General features: G+C 47.0%; 1 protein-coding gene across 2 annotated transcripts in view; it reads left to right on the top strand.

The window, feature by feature from the left end:
* The window catches only part of LOXHD1 (lipoxygenase homology PLAT domains 1), a 134,170-nt gene that overhangs the window by 68,576 nt on the left and 44,985 nt on the right, over positions 1 to 20,609 (top strand). For both annotated transcript variants that reach the window (XM_054583861.1, XM_054583860.1), the window contains exons 17-25: positions 278 to 470; positions 4,126 to 4,286; positions 6,566 to 7,046; positions 7,577 to 7,731; positions 9,156 to 9,289; positions 13,692 to 13,861; positions 14,647 to 14,751; positions 18,259 to 18,387; positions 19,733 to 19,897. In XM_054583861.1, the coding sequence (XP_054439836.1) occupies positions 278 to 470; positions 4,126 to 4,286; positions 6,566 to 7,046; positions 7,577 to 7,731; positions 9,156 to 9,289; positions 13,692 to 13,861; positions 14,647 to 14,751; positions 18,259 to 18,387; positions 19,733 to 19,897 (1,693 nt within the window). The remainder of the gene's footprint in view (positions 1 to 277; positions 471 to 4,125; positions 4,287 to 6,565; positions 7,047 to 7,576; positions 7,732 to 9,155; positions 9,290 to 13,691; positions 13,862 to 14,646; positions 14,752 to 18,258; positions 18,388 to 19,732; positions 19,898 to 20,609) is intronic.

Raw genomic sequence — 20,609 nt, 5'->3', positions numbered from 1 at the left:
GTTCCTCCACTTGCTTCTCAGCTTCCCCAGGAGGTGAGCTGTACTAAAGAGGAGGTAACAGACTCCAGGCAGGGGAGGTGGTGCCCTGGCATGCCTGCTGGCTGATGGTGGACAGGGGCAGGACCCAGCCTCCACCTGCTTAACCTCCCTCTGCTGAGGAACTAGAGGCAGGGTTGAGGAGAGCAGTTTGTGCAGGTGTTTGGGAAGATAGGGATGGAGACACGGAGGTTTCTGGGTACCAGCTCCTTGCTCACCTCCAGCGTGGGTTTCCTTCCAGATCAACCGGCTGGTGATCGGGCACAACGGTGTGGGCAGGCGTGCCAGCTGGTTCCTGGGCAGTGTGCAGATCCGCGTGCCCCGCCAAGGCAAGCAGTACACCTTCCCCGCCAACCGCTGGCTGGACAGGAACAAGGCTGACGGGCGCCTGCAGGTGGAGCTCTATCCCAGTGAGATCGTGGAGATCCAGAAATGTACGGAGGAGGCAGGGGTGGAATATCAACATTAGTCCCCTGTGGAGTGGCATAGTGGGCACGGAGGAGGACCTGTGAGGCAATTTATGTCTTGTCTCCAAGGGGGAGGCTGAAGGGAGAAAAGGGGAGCTTCCGATTGCCATTGGTACCATGTTTCTGGGAGGGAAGAAGGGCTCATTGTACAGATGGGGAAACTGAGGACTCAACAGGTGAAACATTTTGTTCTGGGCTAACGGGCAACACGTGACTTTATAAGAAATGTGTATTCTCAGCCCTGTGTGCAAGAGGACAAAGTCTATGTATTTTCCTGGGAAGGCTGGCTGAGGGGATAAAGCTGTTTCATCATTCATTTATTCAATAAATAGACATCAAATATTTCTCTGAGCCAACACTCTCCTAGGCTCTGTGGAGGCAACCATGAGAAAAAACAGGCAAAATTCTGTCCTCATTGATACGACATCCCACCAGGGAGAGAAACAATAGGTATCCATTACAATGCGAAGTGAGAGCTGCAGAGAAAATGAAGCAGGCTGAGGGGTTAGCGATGGCATGGTGGTGCGGGACTTTTATGGACAGGATGGTGACACCTGTGGACGAAGATGAAATTCAAGGTGTTCTGGCCACCCACTGCACATAATGCAAGAGTCATAGATTATGGTAGGGCTCAGAGGAACAAGAGGTTATTAGAGGGTCAGAAAGACATTGGGACCCAACGTGACGCAGAGAATGTCCCTTTCGTCACCTCTGCATTTCTACATCCATCCTGAAATCAACTTGCCCAGGGCTCACTTCCCCAGGAAGCGCCTCTGAGAAGGAACCCTAGTACAAACTCACCTCTTTCTCTTCCAGAGTCCTTTGTGCCTTTGCATGCCGGTAAGTTCCTTGAGGACTGTGTGAAGCATCAGCTCCTTCCCTCTTTTTATGAATTAGAACTTGATTTCCATCCAAGTAATTCTGGTACTAGTTAACAACATAAAGATAAAAAAGCGATAGTTTGCTTCCTATGCCATCCCCGCTCTTCAGTGGGAACAACTTTTAAATTACTTTAGCTTTTCTTTCTGAAATTTATCTCCATATTTTTAAATAATGTGCTTATCAGTTTCTGGATTTTTCAGTCATAGACATTAACTACTGACTTACTCCTATGGAAGAAGACTTAGTTCTCTTAGCACATGTGCATGGACGAGCATGTGAATGTACACCCACATACTTCCCCTCCTTCTGCCTTCAATAAAATTAAATTGATATTCAATTTTTATATTATTATGACTATGAAAATATTATTCACTGCTGAGTTACCTACTGTGTGATGATTACATTTCATCTTTTGTACACCTTTCTGGTTTTTCCTGGAGTTAGTGATTGCCTCATTTTTCCATTTGTATAGTTTTTTATATACACACCTTTATTTCTACATACCTATCTATATGCCCATTTATCTATGTAAGTGTGCTTGGACTGCCATGACAAAATATCATAGATTAGGTGACTTAAACAACAGAAATTAATTTTCTAATAGTTGTAATCAAGGTGTCGATAGGTTGGGTTTCTTGTGAGGCCTTTCTCCTTGACTTGTAGCTGGCTGCCTTCCACTATGTGTTCGCATGATCTTTCTTCTGTGCACGGGCACATTGGTCTCCTAGTGTCCTCTTACAAAGACACCAGTTGTATTGGATTGGGCTCCACACTAACAGCCTCATTTTACCTTAATCACCTCTGTAAAAGCCCTATTTCCAAATACAGTCACATTCAGAGACACCAGAGATTAGGGCTTCAACATATGAATTTGGAGACCCACAATTCTCCTATAATACCATCTTATCTCCACATCTCTAACAGAGCTAAAAATTTGTGTATGTGTTCAAACCCAACAAGAATTCTGTTGCTTTTCTCTTGACCCCCTTCTCCCCCAGCCACCATCTTAAGATATTTCTTCAGGAATCTCTGTTTCCTGTGCTCTAGGCTACAACAAAGCTGTCCTTTTGGAAATTTTTTTTTTTTTTTTGCCATCTTTTTGGAACTTCCTGCTTTTTTCTCCTGGATGGAGTGTCCCTTTTCCTGGATTTCATGTCTTCCTCTTTTTGGGTTTATTTCCTCATTTTAATAGAACACATTCTCTACTAGTAGGTTCCTGAGAAAAGGTACATAGAAGAGAAATGTTGAGACCTTCCATATCTGCAAATGTCTTTAGTCTACTTTCACACTAGATCAATAATTCGGCTTGCTATAGAATTCTGAGTTGAACTCATTTTCCCTCAGAGTTTAGAAGACATTTTTCTGCCACTTTCTAGCTCCCTGTGTTGCAATTAAGAAGTCTGATGCCATTCTGTGATTCAGCTCTTTGGGTTTTTTTCCTCTGTAAAAGCTTATAGGATCCTGCTTTAATTTCTGGCATTCTGAAATATCATGATGTCTTCACTGCCTTTGGTTCCATCCATTGTTTTGAAATTCATGGGCTCCTTCAATCCAGAAGCATTTTCTAGTTTGGGGACTTTTTAAAATTATGTATTTGACAATTTCCAGCTCTCTATTTCCTCTAAACTCTTAGTAAGATATTGGACTTCCTCTCATTTTCCTACCTTTCTATCATTTATCATTTTGTTCTTGGGAAATTTCCTTTTTGTTCTTCGGAGTTGTTCTTGACTTCATCCTTGTTGAGGACTATATTAATTCAGCTACCACATGTTAATTTCTGATAGCCGGTTCTTTTTCTCTGATTGCACCTTTTTATCTATCCTAATTTTGTGTAATCCTGGCTGCCCATTATTCTGAGAATCAAGGGCAGAATGGAATTGGGCGATGGGGTTCTCTCCATTCAGAATGTCAGCCTTTACAGTAACGCCCTTGTCCACATACTAGCCCACCCTCACTCCCAGCTGAGCCTGGTATTGCTAGTTCAACTTCTTTAGGCTCACAGACAGTCCTCTTGATTTCAGCCCCTAATTTCTCACCTTGCTGTCATAATGGAAGGTCCTCATCTTGTTGACAATGAAAGTCTTCACTTGAAAAAAAAATTGTGATATTGTCTTACAGGATTGCTGAGAGGGCAAGTCTTAAAATAGTCACTTAGAAAAAATAGGGCCTCAGTTCTGGAAGACATTTCATTCTCCACTGTGAAGTGCCCTCTAGTGGTGCATACCTGTAACACATTTCCACCCCCTAACAGCTTGATAAAGTATTCCTTCAAAATGCAGACAACTTTCTGTGTATGGATGTACCTGTTGGTATCATTGGAAGTGTACATATATTTAAATAAAAATTATAATTTCAACCCCTTGTCCTTTACTGGAAAAAAAGAAACAGCCTTTGCTTCTTTCTGCCCCGTGGTGCCTACCAGAGGGAGGCACACAGCAGAGACTGCCAGCTGGTATATTGACTACTCTGAATTCCTGTGATGCAGTGGGCGACTGGATTTGGAGTCTGACTGCTTGGGTTTGCCATTCCCACCACCTACTCAATTCCTCTATGCCTCAGTTTGTCCATCTGTAAAATGGAGATGATAGTACTTACCTATAGTATTGATGAGCAGACTAGATGAGATCATGCCTACGAAGCACCAGGCACATAGTACAGGCTTAGGAAGTATTTCTTTGTCACTAATGTTGCTATTGTTATGATTACTAAATGTCCCTTTTCTCCCCAAATGCCCACCCAGTGGTCCACTACGAGGTTGAAGTCTGGACGGGGGATGTGGGTGGCGCAACCACCACTGCCCGAGTCTACCTGCAGATCTATGGCGAGAAAGGCAAGACAGAGGTGCTCTTCCTGTCCAGCCGCTCAAGGATCTTTGAGCGGGCATCCAAGGACACATTCCAGGTGTGTGTGGGGAAGGCAGCAGGGGTACCCACAGAGGGCCCAGTGAATGCCTGAAAATGAAGAGATTGGACTAGATCAATGGTTTCCACCTCTGACTTCTTATTAGAATCACCCGGGGAGTTTTAAGGAAAAAATGGTCCACGCCCTGATCAGTCAAGTCAGAAAATTCTGGGGATGCTTCGAACAGCTCTGCTGGTGATACAAATGTGCTACCAATACTGAGAACTGGAGTAGATAAATCTAACTTAGCACAATATGGCACTTAGCCCTTGGTTACTGCACTCACTCCCCGCCCTGAGGCCTCTGATTCTACAGCTCTGTCGGACTGAGGACAGGGCCATGCTTTCCAGGCAGGATGCTGGTAGGCTGTGGGGTCCCCTGTTTGTGCTTTGAGTGCCCTGAGCCTCAACATGCCCCTTTGAGTAGAAGAGAACAAGAGATGAAGATACGGGCATATTGTTGGCAGGAAAGGAGGATGCAAGGATGGTGCCCATTGGGAGACACATGAATGTTTGATATGAGACATGAATGTGTGTATGTGTAAGGAGTATGTTCAGGCTGGTGCTCAGTGTGTGTTTGTGTGACACAAGCAGCTGGACCCTCAGCAAAAAGTCCTAGCTCATGCCCAGTAGAGAGAAGTCCTGGCTGAACTGGGCCAGGGCCGCGGGTGTATAGAATGCTAGTGCTGGACGGGGCCTCATGGAGTCCTACCCCTCCAGGCACTGCTGAGGGGTGGAAGCCCTAGCTTTGTACCTCTCTGAACTTCAGATTCTTCATCAGTTCAAACCTAGCTTTGTAATGCCTGCCTGGTCTGCTTCCTCATCACTGGGAGGATCAGAATAGTCAACGTCAGGAAAAGTGTGTGGGAAATTGCGACCAGTCATGGGGAGGGAACATGGCAGCACATCTGGATGCCAGCTGGCTGGCTGGTTGTGCTGGATGCATTCATGGCTGGGCAGGTGGCTGGGGAGCAGAGACAGCCAGCGGGCCTCCCTGGGGAGATTGATCACAGGGACGCTGTGACCTGGAAAATGCTAAAGAAGGGACCCAGCAGGCCCAGACCCCATCCCCTAAGTACCTGAGAAGAAGCAATTTCTCTTCTCCAGGGATCCTGGGCTCCATTTGGTCTGATAATTTTTCTTACAAAGGTGATCTTGGCTGCAGTGTGGCTTCATGAATCTGAAGACCTGAGTTTTCGTTCAGGTCTGGACTAAAATTACAGGACACTGAGCAACTCATGGGAAAGCCCCAGCCTCAGTTTTCCCAGCACATAATTGGGAGAAGTGGTGAGACTGGGCTTTGAGGAAAACACCCAGAAGAGGACCTGTCAGTGTGACGTGGGCCCAAAGAGTGGCCTGACTGGCAAGGGCTCCAAGTGAGCCCCCCGGCCCCCTCTGAGCTCTGCCGGGGCCAGACCTCACCTTGCTGTGAGGCTTAAACTAAATGGAAGACCTAGAAGCTGATCCCCAGAAAGAAAGCTAACCTCACCCAGCTCCCCTTTGAGTCAGCCTGTGCTGGGCCCAGCGGGGGAGAGAAGCAAGGGCACATAGTCCCTGCTCTTAGGAATCCCCACGTGAATGGGCAGACACCAGCCCGCGTGGACCAAGAGGAAATCCAGGTCAGGGCCTCGACCAAGCTCTGGGCTCCCTCTGAGCTCTCTGGGGCCTCTGAAAGCATGAGTGAGATTTTTGTTTTTCACAAAAACACACCTTGGTTTTTCTTTGCTTATTACAAAAGTTACATATGATTAATCCTGAAAAATTTTTGGAAACAGATCACAGGAAAGCTCCAACTAACAAGAAAGTAATAATGAAGCTTCAGGGCCTGAATGAGCAGGTTTTAGTTAGAGGTAGAGGATGGAATGAAGGCGTTCTGGGTGAGGGAACTGCAGGAATAAAATATGGAAATAAGAATAGTAAGACTGAGCGTGATGTGCATGATTAGTGTGTGTGTGTGTGTGTGTGTTTGGGGAAGGGAGAAAAGGAAAGAGATGAGAGGGGATAAAAGCAGCAGGTACATCATCTTGACCATCACAGGGGCTTAGAGGGACATAAACGGGGTGGAGGGCGGGGCTTACAAAAGGTCCTGGAGGGTGGGCCAAGAAACGAGGCTGGATGTGCAGGAGAGCGGGCGCTGGTGGAAGCTTCTGAGCTCGGAGGCCCTGAGCCTCTGCATTCTGTCGCTCCACACACTAGCTGGTGCCTGGCTAGGCAGGGGAGGTGGGGAGGATGCCAGAGGTACCCCCCAACCCCCCAGCCACTGCCTTATGCTTTGCACAGCTGGAGGCGGCGGATGTGGGGGAGGTCTTCAAGATCCGTCTGGGGCACACAGGCGAGGGCTTCTCGCCCAGCTGGTTCGTGGACATGGTGTGGCTGCGGCACCTGGTGGTGCAGGAGGTGGAGCTCACGCCCGAGGAGGAAGCCCGGAAGAAGAAGGAGAAGGACAAGCTGCGGCAGCAGCTCAAGAAGGAGTGGCTGAAGGCCAAGCTGCAGAGGAAGATGAAAAAGAAGAGGAAGAAGGGCAGTGATGAAGAGAATGAGGGGGATGAGGAGGAGGAGGAGTCCTCATCAGAGGAGTCCTCATCAGAAGAGGAGGAAGAGGAAGAGAGTGAGGAGGAGGAGGAAGAGGAAGAGTTCGGACCAGGGATGCAGGAGGTGATTGAGCAGTACAAGTTCAATGTGAACCGCTGGCTGGCCTGGGGCAAGGAGGACAATGAAATTGTCGTGGAGCTGGCACCTTCCGGCGGGTCGGGTCCTGAGCGTAAGCCTGAGCAGGGGTCACAGTCCCCTGAAGGGAGTTCAGGGAGGGGGGAGGTGCCTGGCTCTCCTCTCACATGCAAGTCCCATAGGTGGGCACCATTCATGGTTTCCTAATAGCTCTCCTGCCGTGTGTTTTAAATGCTGCCACGGGCAGTCCCCTGTCTGGGGTTAGCATTGCTCTTGTCTCAAGGCTCTCAGGAGGAGTGGATGACTTAGGAGGAGCCGATATAACTCAGTGTTGGGGACAGAAGGCAGGAGGGCTGCTGAGGGCGAATTTTCCCAAGATTCACAACCTCTTGGGCTTTATGGCCAAGAAAAAAAAAAAAAAAAGAAAGAAAGAAAGAAAAAAAGAAAAAAAGAAAAAAGGTCTTGGGTAGGGAGGAGGGGCAAATTCATTTCCAGGTTAGTGTAGATGTACAAGTCTTTATAGATACTTCCTGCCTCTACCTACTACCTGGATCTGAGAGGCTGAGCCTCACGTCCACTCAGAGGCCTGGCTATCCTCCATGCTGCATCTTTCTCTGTCTCCAGCCAACACCTATGAAGTCCGGGTGATCACAGGGAAAGTACCCAACGCTAGCACCAGTGCCAACGTCTACCTGACCATCTATGGAGAGGAATATGGGGACACAGGCGAGCGGCCCCTAAAGAAGTCAGACAAGAGCAGCAAGTTTCAGCCGGGGCAGGTAGGGTTATGGGCGGGCTTTTTGGCCCTTGGGCAGGTGGTTGGGACACAGATGGAGGGAGCCCTCTGGTGATTCCCAAGGCCGCTCTGCCCACAGTGACTGCTGTGTCCAGCAGTGAACTTTGTTCAATCCAACCAGGTGTCATGGAAATGTCTCCTCTGTAAGAACCCGCTTTTTTGGTGGGGAACATGAGAAAGGCACAGGTGAGGGTCCAGCTCCCTGAAGCTCACAGGAACTCACTGGAGATGGTATAGGTGTCAGACATTCAGGGCCTGAGGAGGTGGAACAGAGGTTCAAGGAAAGAGCGCTGACCCTAAGATGGTGCTCTGGGGAAAACTTGGTGGGAAGGAGAGATGTAAAGGGCTTTGGTGGATGAGTGCAGTGTAGATACGTAGATTTCCAAAGATGGCAGTGAGAGGTGTTCTCTAAAGACAGGACCTCAGCACAAAGACGTGGGGGTAGAAATGTGGAGGGCCAGTTTGAGGGCAGCGAGTCTTCCTGCAGGGCTGTGGTTAATGTGGTGGGTGCTGCCTCTGGGAAGCTCAGTGAAACCAACTTAAGGAGGAGGGAGATGGGATGACGGCCTTGAAAGACAGGCTGAGGACTCTGAACTATATCCCAAGGCAGTAGATGCCAGGAGAGCTTTTGAGCATTGAAAGAAATGCACCCACCTCCCTCATCACGGTGTAGTGGGAAAAGCATGAAAAACACAGCTGTCATCTTTGTCCTTAGATTGCACAATTATCCTCTGGCAAGCGAACTGTCCCTCCTCTCACCTTTCCCATTCCTGTCCCCGTCCTAAAGCCAGGTTCCCTCACTAACACAGAGGGAGAAAGAAAGAAAGCCAATCCATTAAAATCTTCTGGCCTCATCACTTGATTTATTTCAGAGACCCCTGGTTCTTCTTTCAACACTCCCTTCCCATGACTTGAGGATCACAGTTTACCTCTGTTTCAGTACCTTCCTTTAAAAGTTATAGCCACTATGATCTGGGACCAAGGAGTTTCAAAAGTTATAGCTAAGAAGGTCCCATTCACTTACTGGGTCCTAGTGTTGCCTGCCTCCTGTTGCCTCCGGTGCACATACATACACTTGTACACATTTTGTCTTCCCACCTCAACAGCGAGCAAGTCCAGGTCTGTTTCTATAAGTCATTTTGGATTTACACATTTGGCACATAGCAGTGCCATGGCTAAGTACCATAGCAGGTACTTAATTAAAATTGGTCGTTGAAGAATTTTATGCACATGTGCACACACAGCACATACCCAAGCTCCCCCTCAATGCACACACTCATCCCACAATACAAATCTGGGTGTCCCTTGCTAGTTTGGGTATTAAAGCAGCCTCAGGTCCTGGGAGGGTGAAGCTGATGGCGAGTGCGGAGGTGCCACCCCTCTGAGTGCTACCTGGGCCCTTTCCAGACAGACACCTTCATCGTCCAGGCCATTGACCTGGGGCCCCTGACCAAGATTCGGATTCGCCATGACAATGCTGGCAACAAAGCAGGCTGGTTCCTGGAGAGAGTAGACATCACTGACACAAAAAATGAAACCACGTGAGTGGGGCTGGTGGGGAAGAAGGGGAACCATGCCTGCCACTGAGATGATCTAAGAATGAGGGCTGAGGGGGGAGGGGGGAGGGCTGCGATGCCTGAGTGTAGGGGTGTGGGGGCGTAGGGGGTTGGGGGGAGTGTGTAATATAAGTTGGGCCCATAACTGGCTAGGTGGGTATTGCCTCCCTCCCTTCCCTCTCATTGGGCAGCCCCTGGAGCCCCTGGCCCTATCAGGAAACAGATAGTCTGGTGGAATGTCCGGTTCTTGATGTCCACCAGCTCAGAGGGTTGAGTATTCTGTCCCTGCCAGACCTTTACTGGCCACTCTCCATGCTGAGACATAGTCACCCATAAAAGTCTTTCTATGTATAAAGTGGCCCCCAGTACACTGACCTATTGCTTTGGACCAGGGATAAGCAAACTTTTCCTGTCCAGGCCACATTCTAAATATTTTAGGCTTGGGGGCCATTTGGTCTCTATCACAACTACTCTACTTGACCCCTGCAGAGGGAAAGCAGCTATAGATGATGCCTAAATGAGTGAATGGGGCTATACTCCAGTAAAACTTCGGACATCCAAACTTGAATTTCATGTAATTTTCACATGTCACAAAATAGTATTGTTTTTAAGATTGTTTTTCAACTGTTTAAAAATGTGAAATCCATGCTTGGCTTGTGGGATGTACATAAGCAGATGGTGGGTAGATTGGCCCACAGCCCTCAGCTACCTGCACTTGCTCAGGAGTTACGGCTCCCGCCGGAAGCCAGGCTGGGAAGCGGGTACCATCCTCTTGACAGGTGAAGGAATCACCCTCCAGGGGGAGTGGAACTGCAGCTCCAGAACCAACCTCTCCCAGCATCAGGACCAGAACTCCAGGCCATCAATGATGAATCTGTTATATTTCTACCATTAGGTCACATTGCCTCTTAGGCAAAAGGGGCCAAGGGACAATAGGAATGAAAGAAGGCCCTGAGATGTGGTGGGGGTGGGGAGGCAGAGGGGAAAGCAAGAAAGATCCTAAGTGAGTTGTAGAGCTGCCCAGGGCCTGCCGGTGCTTGGAATGTAGTGGGCACCCAAAAAATATGTATTGGTTGAGATAAACACCTTCGTGGCCTGTAGGCTGGTGTCTCTTGGAGCGTGCCCTCTTTTTGGGCTCCCCTCTATGCAGGGCGGGGGGTGATGAGGCTCACCCTATCTCCCACCTCCATTCTGCCTCACCGACCCAAGAGATTGCTCCAGATGGGGACACTGGGGCACAGCTCACACATCGCCTGATGTCATGGGTTTCCATGAGGTCATTAAGATGCTCCTGAAGGGCCATAAGACAGCCCCATGGCTGGGATCCAGGGTCCTGACCTGGGGTAGGTCCTCTGCCAGGAACTCGCCAGGTCACCCTGGACAAATTGCTCCATCCTCATAGGCTTTCATTTGACCTTCTGATAAATGGGCTTAAGGATGCCAGTGCAGCTTACTTCTCCAGATGTTCTGAAAATCTGAGGCATTTAAGGTGAAAAGGATAAAGTGTTGCAAAATCAGGTAAGGACAGGGACAAGCTGTGAACATTGCTGCTTCCCCTTGCAGCTTTGTTAGGGTCAGTTTAGGCTGTTTCATTGGTTTAGCATTCCTGGGGTGGCCCAAAACTTTTTAAGTTATTGTAGCTTTATAATCTCTTTTAATTTTTTTATCCTCACCCATGAGGACATTTTTTTCATTGCTTTCAGAAAGAGAGAAGGGGTGGGAACAGAGAGAGGGAGAGAGAGACAGAGAGAAACATGGATGTGATAAGAGAAACATTGATCCTTTGCTTTTTCGAATATGCACCCCAACTGGGGATTGGACCCAATACCTGGCTATGTGCCTGACTTGGAATTGAACCCGAGACCGTTCAGTCTACACGACCACATTCCAACCAACTGAGCCACACCGGCCAGGGCTATAATCTATTTAATATCAGTCACTCCTTGGTTTCTTTCATTATTCTTCAAAAATATTAGCTATTCTTGCCTTTTCAAATCAAGACATTAAATGATTTGAAAAAAAAAAAACCTCCTATTGGAATTTTGATTGTTATGCCATTAAATGTATGTATGGAGAACTGCATATTTAGAATATTAAGTGCTACCCCCAAGGTACACATTTCCGTTACCCAAGAATTCCTTTAGGTATGTCAGTAATGTTTTACAATTTTCTACACTTAGCTGCTACGCATTCCTGTTAAGTTTACAACCAAGTATTTTGCATTTTTATCACTCTTGTGAATGGAACCCCCTAGTTACTCACCTCTCTTCCTCCCCTTCCTCTCTCTTTCTCCTTCCTTCCTCCACTCCTTACTCCCCTCATTTCCTCCTCTTCCTCACCATCCCTCCTTGTTGGTGTTGTGTTTACATGTCACTGTTCCCTTGGCATTGAAGCAAGAGTAAGGGCTCTGTGATGAGAGGCTCCAACCCTTCACAAGCCAAGAGGGACTCTGAGCAAAGCCTGCCCTGGGAAACAGACAAAATTATGCAAATTCAGGCCAACAAAATCAGAGTAGCTAATCTCCTTTATCTTGGAGAGGCACCGCCTTCCTTGACAGTGCCTTGGCCTCCCATGACCTTGATTAGCTCAGGGTAAGGACAAGTGAATACCAAGGCCCAGTCACCTCCCTCCATGCTAATTGGATGTCCTTGTCCTTCTCTGCCCCTCACACCCCACCCCCAATCTGTCCCCCACTTTTTCCTTCAGAAGAGCATGAGTCTCAAACTCCCATCTCCTGTCAAAGCCTCCTGGCTGGTCCCTCTGTGTCACCTGGGACCTCTTATTATCTACGGCAGTTCAGGCCTCAGAGTCTTGCCCCTCCTCTGCTCAACCACCTGCTGAGGCTCCCATTTCACTCAGCGTAAGAGCCTGAGCACTTCCGGTGGCTACCCCATGTCCCCATCTTATCTCTCAGTCCTGGTGCCCTTTTGCTCACTCCTTGCTATGCCTTGAACCCAACAGACATGGTCCCACCTCAGTGCCTTTTCCTGTGCTGCCCCCTCTTCTGGGCACTGCTTCCCCCAGGGCTCACTCTCATGCTTTCTCTAGATAGGTTTCTGCTCAGGTGTCGCTTGCTCAGCAAAGTCCCCGCCCCGCCCCTGGGCCGTTTCTTCTTCTTCCTCTGTTTATTTTTCTCCATATCACTTATCATCTGACCTACAATAAACTGCTCTATTTGGTCATTGTTTCACTTCCCGGGACAGAAAAGAAGGTCTGGGAGTAAGGTAATGACTTCAACTGTTTTGTTTATTGCTGGGTCTTGCCCCACCCCCCCACCACCCGCCACACAAACTACTTAGAAGAGTGCCTGGCACAAAATAGGCATATCATAAATACTTATTAAATCAACTAAAGAACAAAAGTCATGCTTGGTGTACTGAGCCACTCATTAATTCAATAAACACGTGCCATGCTGAGGGCCAGGAGTGAAACAGCTGGCTCAGACGCCAGCTTCGTGGGAAGCTGAGACAATCTAGGAGGCAGACGTGCTGGTTTTAATTCCTTCCTCTCCTGCTCTTGATGTGTGGGGCCTTGGGGCAGGCACTCTGAACCTCAGTTTTTCAGATAAGCAATGATTCATCTTTTACTATAAGTTTGTCCCAATATTGAATAAGACATACTTATAATATTAAAACATGATTCATTGCTTACCTAAAATTGAAATTTCACTTGGAGTCCTGTGATTTTATTGGTTAAATCTGGCCACTCTGACAGAGATAAAGAAGCTTGTTCAGAGGCCCATGTCTATAAGCCAGGATTCAAACCCAGTCTGGCTCCAGAGGTGAGTCCTCAGTCACCCCACTCTGCTGCCTCTCCCAGGCCTGGCCTGCCTTCCTTCCACCCAGGCGCCTCCATTGGCCTCTAAGGAGTCTAACTCAGACCTCCCTTCCTCAGATGCACCAGCTCTCGGGGGTGCCAGCTCTTTAGCCACACTCTTTGTACCTTCTAAAAGTAAAACTGGGTCATTTCATTAAGTATTTTCACTTAGGTGTTGAGCACCGTCTATGTACAGCCCTCTGTACTGCCCTCTGTGCTGAAGTACTTCTGGCTAATAGATTAGCTACAGAAAGGGTCGGAACAGTCCCCAAAAGTCCTTCTTGCTCTAGATACCTCCAATATGACCCTGATTGAGGGTCTACCACGCTTGCTCCAGGCCCTTTTTAGTGGGTTGCTGGAGACTTGTCCCCACGTCTGTTCTCTGCTAGAGGCAAGTGTCACTGCTGGGCTGAGTCTAGCTAGGATAGGAGGGCAATGCCATGGAGGGATAGACAGGGGAGCATTTGGGACCCCCAAGAGCCTTTCACCTCTCAGCCCATGACTAAGGTCTCCTGCATGAGACCTTTCCAAAGAGACATTGCCAACCTCTCCTCATTCCCCACCACCGCAGGTACTACTTTCCATGCCAGCGCTGGCTGTCAATGGAGGAGGATGATGGCCAGCTGTCCAGGGAGCTGTTGGCAGTGGATGAGTCCTATGTGCTGCCGCCGAGCGAGGACGACGAGGGTGGGGGTGGTGGTGACAACAACCCCCTCGACAACATGGGCCTGGAACAGAAAGGTTTCCTCAACTAGGGCTGATGTCTTCCCTCCAGCCACCCTCCCCTCTGCTTCTCCACCATTCTAGGCCTCCCTCTTCCTTCTCTCCTCCATGAGCTCTGGCCGCTCCTTCCTCTGGCTTTCTATCTGTACTGCCCCCTCATTCTTCCATGGCAAGAATGGGGAGGTGGGTGAACATATTCCTACAAGTCTACCATAAGGCTGGGTATACACCATACATAGCATGGGATGGGATGGAATAGGATGGGATATGATGGAATAGAATAGAATAGAATAGAATAGAATAGAATAGAATAGAATAGAATAGAATAGACAGAACAGAACAAAACAGAATAGATTGTGGTTTGTTCTGACTTAGCCTTGTGTTCTCCCCTCCAGGCATATAAGAGGCTCTCAGCACATTTTTGTCAAAAGAAAGAGTCCACTTTCCAGAGTTCTGTGATGCTTGTGCTCCCTTCCTTGAAACTGCAATCCCTAAAAGTCTCCTAAACCTGGAGGAATCAGACTAGGGTTCTGACCCTCACAGTCCCCTCAAGTCTTCCCTAAGCATCCTACAAGTCTATTGGTTGAGGGCCTCCTGTGTGACTTGGAGGTGGGGGAGACCTCCTCTCTGCCTTCAGGAAGTTTCCAGGCTAAAGGCAACTGCAGAACAACACATCCTGCAAGTAAAGCAATTCATAGAAATGGTCAACATGGATATAGACATATATTCAGTACGTGTTTTCTCTCCTTCCTTCACGGGAGGAGCAATCTACCAACTCACTTCTCTACGCTCCTCTTCTGCAGATAAATCCACCACATTCTCAGTGACCATAAAGACTGGAGACAAGAAGAATGCGGGTACAGATGCCAATGTCTTCATAACGCTCTTTGGCACAGAAGACGACAGTGGTAAGAAAACAATGCATGTCGAGGTTCACCCATATTGTTCCCAGGGAGACTGGAAGACTCAGCAGAATGTTCCAAGGAAATCCTGGTTGCCTGTCTCTCTCTCTTAAAAAAATCACTTGAAGAATTCTTCATTATTGTTTTGTTTTATTTAATTTTATTATGAGATGAATACTTAACATAAGATCTATCCTCTTAAAGTGTGTATGTACAAACCATTATGGTCTATAGGTTTGGGTTATATTGGCAGATCTCTAGAGCTTATTAATATCACTAAACTGAAACTTCATGCCTGTAGATTAATAATTCATCACCCTCCACCCCTCAACCCCCAGCTCCTGGTAAACACCATTCCAGTCCTTGATTTTATGAATTTGACTATTTGGGATGCCTCATAGGAGTAGAATTATGCTGTATTTATTTTCCATGTCTGACATACTTCACATAATACAATGTCCTTAAAGACCACCTGTTTTGTTGTATACTGTGGAATGTCCTTTTAAAAGGCTGAATAGTATTCCATTGTATGTATATACCACATTTTCTTTATCCATTCATCTCTCAATGGACAATTAGGTCCATCCCTCCCCCACATTGTAGCTATTGTGAACAGTGCTGCAATAAACATGGGAGTGCTAATATCTTTTCAAGATTGTTGAGATTGTTGTTTCAATTCTTTTCGATCTATACCCAGAAGAGGGATCTCTGGATCATATAGTAGTTCTATTTTGTTTTGTTTTTTTTTGAGGAACTTTCATACTATTTTTGATAGTGACTGTACCATTTGCATTCCCACCAATTGTGTGCAAAGTTTCCAATTTCTCCATATCCTCACCAACATGTTGGCCTTTTTTTTTTTTTTTTAATAGAAACCATCCTGACAAGTGTGAGGTGATATCTCATTGTGGTTTTGATTTGCATTCCCCTAATGATTAGTGACAATGAGCACTTTTTCATGCACTGTTGACCATTTGTATCTCTTCTTTGGATAAATGTCTATTTAAGTCCTTAACCCATTTTTTAAAATTGGGTTATTAGTTTTTTGCTGTTGAATTCTAGGAGTTTCTTAATGTGTTTTGGAGATTCACCCCCTATCTGATATATGGTTTGCAAATATATTCTCCCACTCAGTAGGTTGCCTTTTCACTCTGTTAATAGTTTCTTTTGCTGTGCAAAAACTTTTTAGTTTGATGTAGTTCTGCTTGTTTACTTTAGTTTTTGTTGTCTGGGATTTTGGTGTGTCATATCCATGAAATCATCGCCAAGGATAATGTCATGAATCTTTTGCCCTATGTTTTCTTGTTAGAGTGTTGTAGTTGGTTTCAGGGTTTATGTTCACGTCTTTAATCTATTTTGAATCAACTTTTGTGTATGGTGTAAAACAAGGACCCAAATGAATTCTTTTACATGTGAATATTCCATTTTGCCAGCACAACTTATTGAAGCGACTATCCTTTCCCCATTGCATATTCTTGCATGACTCTCACTCATGACAGATTGCACACAACGAGCCTCATCAGAGAAAGGCAGTCCCCTTTTTATTATAAGTCTCTGCATGAGGCGACTTAGCTCTCTGTGTTGTGAATATTGTTTTCTTTGGAAGTTCTTCCTAAGCCTTCTAAGGCCGTCCTGCGGCACCGCAGGGGTAGAGACCCCCTGCCCTCCTGCCCGTTCTCCTTGTTGCCTTTCAGGCCCTAAATACACATCGGAGCCATGTGAGTCATTGTCCTCCCGCATTCTCACCCCAGGCAATGGTGATGGATGCTACAGCCAGTCTTTTTCCAGGCCTTTCTTAAAGTTTTTCATCATTTTCCACGTCCTTCCTGGAGACATTATTCTATTTGCTTCTAAAAGTACAACAAAGGGGCTCCCCACTCCAAACAGTGAGTGGTCTCTTTCCCATGTCTTCTGCCAGCTTTCTCCTTCTGTTCTAATGGTAGAGGTGACCCTAACTCTAACTCCACCCGAATAAAGAAAGCCAATGGGGTCCAGGCTATGCTCAATTTGAGATGCTCACGGAATTTGGAATCGCTCAGGAGCCTCTGCTCAGGTACTCAGAGAAGGTGACATTTAGTGCTAAGGTCAGCTATCCACTTGGGCTATCTGTCCAGCCATTCTGTGTGAGTTCAGGGAGTCAGTCCCTCAGGTATTTGCTTAAAACCCTGTGGGTCCAGAGTCTTGTGCCAAGTGTCACTGAATAATGAAGAGATCTATCCATGCTCTTGGGGTGCTCATATTCTAATACAATGGTGTCATGGTAGAGCATGAACTCAAGCTTGACTGATTGGTTTACACTTCTGCTATACCACTTACTGTCTGTGTGACCTTGGGAAAGTTGCTTAATTTCTCTGTGCCTTAGCTTTCTCCATTTATAAAATTGAGGTTCAACTAGAATGTGTCTCATAGAATTGTGGATTTAATGAAACTGAACATGTAAAATATCTGAGACAAAATGGTGCTCATAAACATTAATTTTTATTATTTAATAGGTTAGATAATATATAATAAATGAATTAGTCATAACTTATAAATGTATGTCATTGTTATAGGTCCAGAACCATGGGCTCTAGAATTAAGGATCTCTAACAACTGCTTTTATTTGCCAAGGGATTTCTATGTGTTGGGACCATTCTTGAGCACATAGTCATTATATTATTAAGTCCTCACAAAGACTCTGTAGGAAGGCACCAAAGCCACCCCTTTTTATATTTGAGGAAACCAGAGAATTGAGTGATTTGCCCCAGGCCACCCAGATGTTCACTGGCAAAGCCAGGCATTGCACCAGGCATTGAACAGGCATTAGATCAAGGTCTGTCTGATTTTTGAGCATTGCCATGGGTCTGTGAATATTAGAAGACTTTCTGCTTGGAGTGGTCTCAGAGCTGGGACTTACGGGGTAAGGAAACTTGAAGACAATGTAGTGCATACTGAGACAGGAGGGGATGGCAATGGCATTGAAATCACCTCAAAGTTCAGACTGATGCCACAGCCAAGGTCCCAGGACAGTTTGCCTATGTGAGATGGCTGGTGGGGGACATTGGAAGTCATCCATCCTCTGTTATCCAGAGAAGAGTCTCCAGAGAATTCTCACATGCCCCGTCCTTTGGGGGGGGCCACAGGGAGCATGGGGAAGGTGGCTTTGTCATGGCTCCCTTCCTGCATGTAGAAATGTAAGGTGCATGGAAGGAGAGCAGACACTGACTTGGGGCCCCACCACTTCCTCCTGGATGATCCCTGAATAAGGCACTTAGCCTCTTGGCGTGTCTCCTTTTCTTCATATACAAACTGGAAGTAAAAATACATACCTCATAGGACTATGGCAGAACTCAATAAAAAGACACACACCATAATAAAATATGCCAAAGGTGCCAAATGGATGGTAATTGCACAGTTTAAAATTCATGAAAGTTTAAAATTTGGTCATTATGAGGAAAGAATAAAAGGGGCGGGCAGACTAGGCTTGAAAGGTCTCAGTGTCAGCCAGTCATGTTGGGGTCATTTGGTTGGCAGGAATGAGCCTCCTGAAATCCTCCAAGGTCAACAGTGACATATTCGAGAGGGACAGCATTGAAATCTTCACAGTGGAAGCGCTGGGCCTGGGAGACATATGGAAAGTCAGGATCGGCCATGACAACACAGGTTTGGCTTTCCTCCCCTCTGTTCCCTGCTAAAAATTAATGACCACAGGCAGGTCCCACGGGGCGTCTTGGAAGGAATCTGGGGGAAACTTAGGTGTCATCTGCCTTCCATAATGATGTAACTTCCTAGATCCCTTCAGCCCAGAGGAGCCCTAGCTGCACTCAGAGATTCTGATCTAATTGGTCTTGGGTAGGGCCTGGGCATTGGTGGTTTTAAAAGCTTTCCTTAGTGCTGGCTGGTGTGGCTCAGTTGGTTGGGTGTCGTCCAGCAGAGCAAAAAGTCACCGGTTGGATTCCCTGTCAAGGCACATACCTGGGTTGTGGGCCAGGTCCCCAGTTGGGGGCACATGAGAGGCAACCGATTGATGTTTCTCTTCTTCTCTTTCTCCCTCCCTTCCCCTCTCTCTAAAAATAAGTAAATAAAATCTCTGAAACAAAAAGATTTCCTTAAACCCCCACCCCCAAAATTTTAATGTGCAGTCAGATTTGAGAATCCTTGATCTAGCTCAGTGGTTCTCAAACCTGAGTGTGTATCAGAACCACCTGGAAAACTCATTAAAACACAGGTCTCCAGGTCCCATCCCCAGAGTCTTTGACTTGTCTGGATGGGACCCAAGAGTTTATATTTCTTATAAGTGATGCTGAGGCTGCTGGTCTGGGGGCCCCATTTGAGAACCACTGATCTAGCCAATCCTTTTTAGAGCCCACTGACACTACTGCCAAAGGACTTGCCCAAGTTTGTTCATCCTCAAAAAAGTTGGACTCATTGGCTTTATCTTCAAACCTTGTCTTCTAAGCCTACAGAAAGAAGCCCTCCTCCTAGCACCTGGGACTGAGTGAACAGGCTTTCAGTGCCTTTTTAAGCTTGGGTACTCCTTTTCCCAGGAAGCAACATCAATTCTTCACTGATTTCCCTTCCGTTCATGAATCACAATCTGAGGCCAGGGGGCTGGGAGGGTCCTCCCTGCAAGGTGAAATCATGAAGTCCTTGTTAACACAGTCTCTCTTTGGCATCTCTGGGCTTCCTGTTTGGAGCGCCTTCCACCCTGGACAGTGTCCTTGCTTCCCTGCCCTCAGACCCTGCCCTCCTGTCGTCTCCTGTCCATGCTCCTTTGTCCTTGCTAATTTCACTGACAGCGGCCCAGAGTGCGATCCAGTGTCAGCAGGATGCATGTTTTTACAGGAATCACTTTAGCAATGCTGCAAGCAAAAGGGAAAACACGTTCATTGTGGAGCTGTGGGCATCAGCTGTGGAGCAGGGAAGAATGTTTGAAGTCCCTGATGTCACCCATAGGAAGCCACCCTGTAGAAGTCCTTGATAGGTTCTGTGTCTCGTCTCCCTCCAGGCAAGGCTCCAGGCTGGTTCCTAGACTGGATAGAAGTGGACGCCCCATCTCTTGGAAAGTGCATGACATTCCCCTGTGGCCGTTGGCTAGCCAAGGATGAGGACGACGGGGCCATCGTCAGAGACCTCTTCCATGCAGAGCTGCAGACAAGGCTGTACACACCATGTAGGAACCGTACACCACAAGGCTGGCCCTGTTTCCATATCCCATCACCCGCCGCTGCACCTCAGCTCCGATCCCTCCTCCAGTGCCCACACTGGGCCAGGTCGACCTTGGAGACCTGAGTCTCTAGCTGCTCCAAATTCCCTGCACCCTGTGCAGGCTGTGGGTTGAGCCCTGGGCCCAGGATAGAAAATACGGAATTTATTCCAAACTTTACCCCAAACTAGCTGGTGACAGCAGGCAAAGAGCCTGGCCACTCTGGGGCTCAGTTTCCCCGTCTGTAAGACAGAGATATTAAAGCAGAGTGGTCGTAAGACCCAGAAAGGAAGAAAGATAAAGGTCTCACTGTGCGGTGTTGTTTTATCAGTGCTATCACCTGTCCCCATTCCAGTCACTAACAGGCTAGAGAAATCACCACCTTACGATTTTATCCTGATTGGGGGGCAAACTGAAAAAGAAGGTAAATTTAATTCCTTTTACCAGCTAAAGGAAAAGAGGAAGGGGAATAATTGGGTGAAGTTTTGACACTTCCCTTCCACTATCATCATCAGAAAGTATGTATTGAATGTTTCCATACATAGAAGTAAATACTGGGTACTGGGACTCAAACTGAGGTCAGCCAAACTATAAAAATCCATCTGAATATGCTAAAATCTGAACTAAATCTAGAGAGTACAGTTTCTTTTTAACCAAATAATTAGCTATATCAAAATAT

Source organism: Pteronotus mesoamericanus, unplaced genomic scaffold (assembly GCF_021234165.1).
Source record: "Pteronotus mesoamericanus isolate MK-2021 breed Mesoamerican mustached bat unplaced genomic scaffold, CSHL_Meso_final contig_74, whole genome shotgun sequence".
NCBI lineage: Eukaryota > Metazoa > Chordata > Mammalia > Chiroptera > Mormoopidae > Pteronotus > Pteronotus mesoamericanus.
The sequence above is the reverse complement of the archived record's forward strand: the minus strand, read 5'-3'. Positions and strand labels throughout refer to the sequence as shown.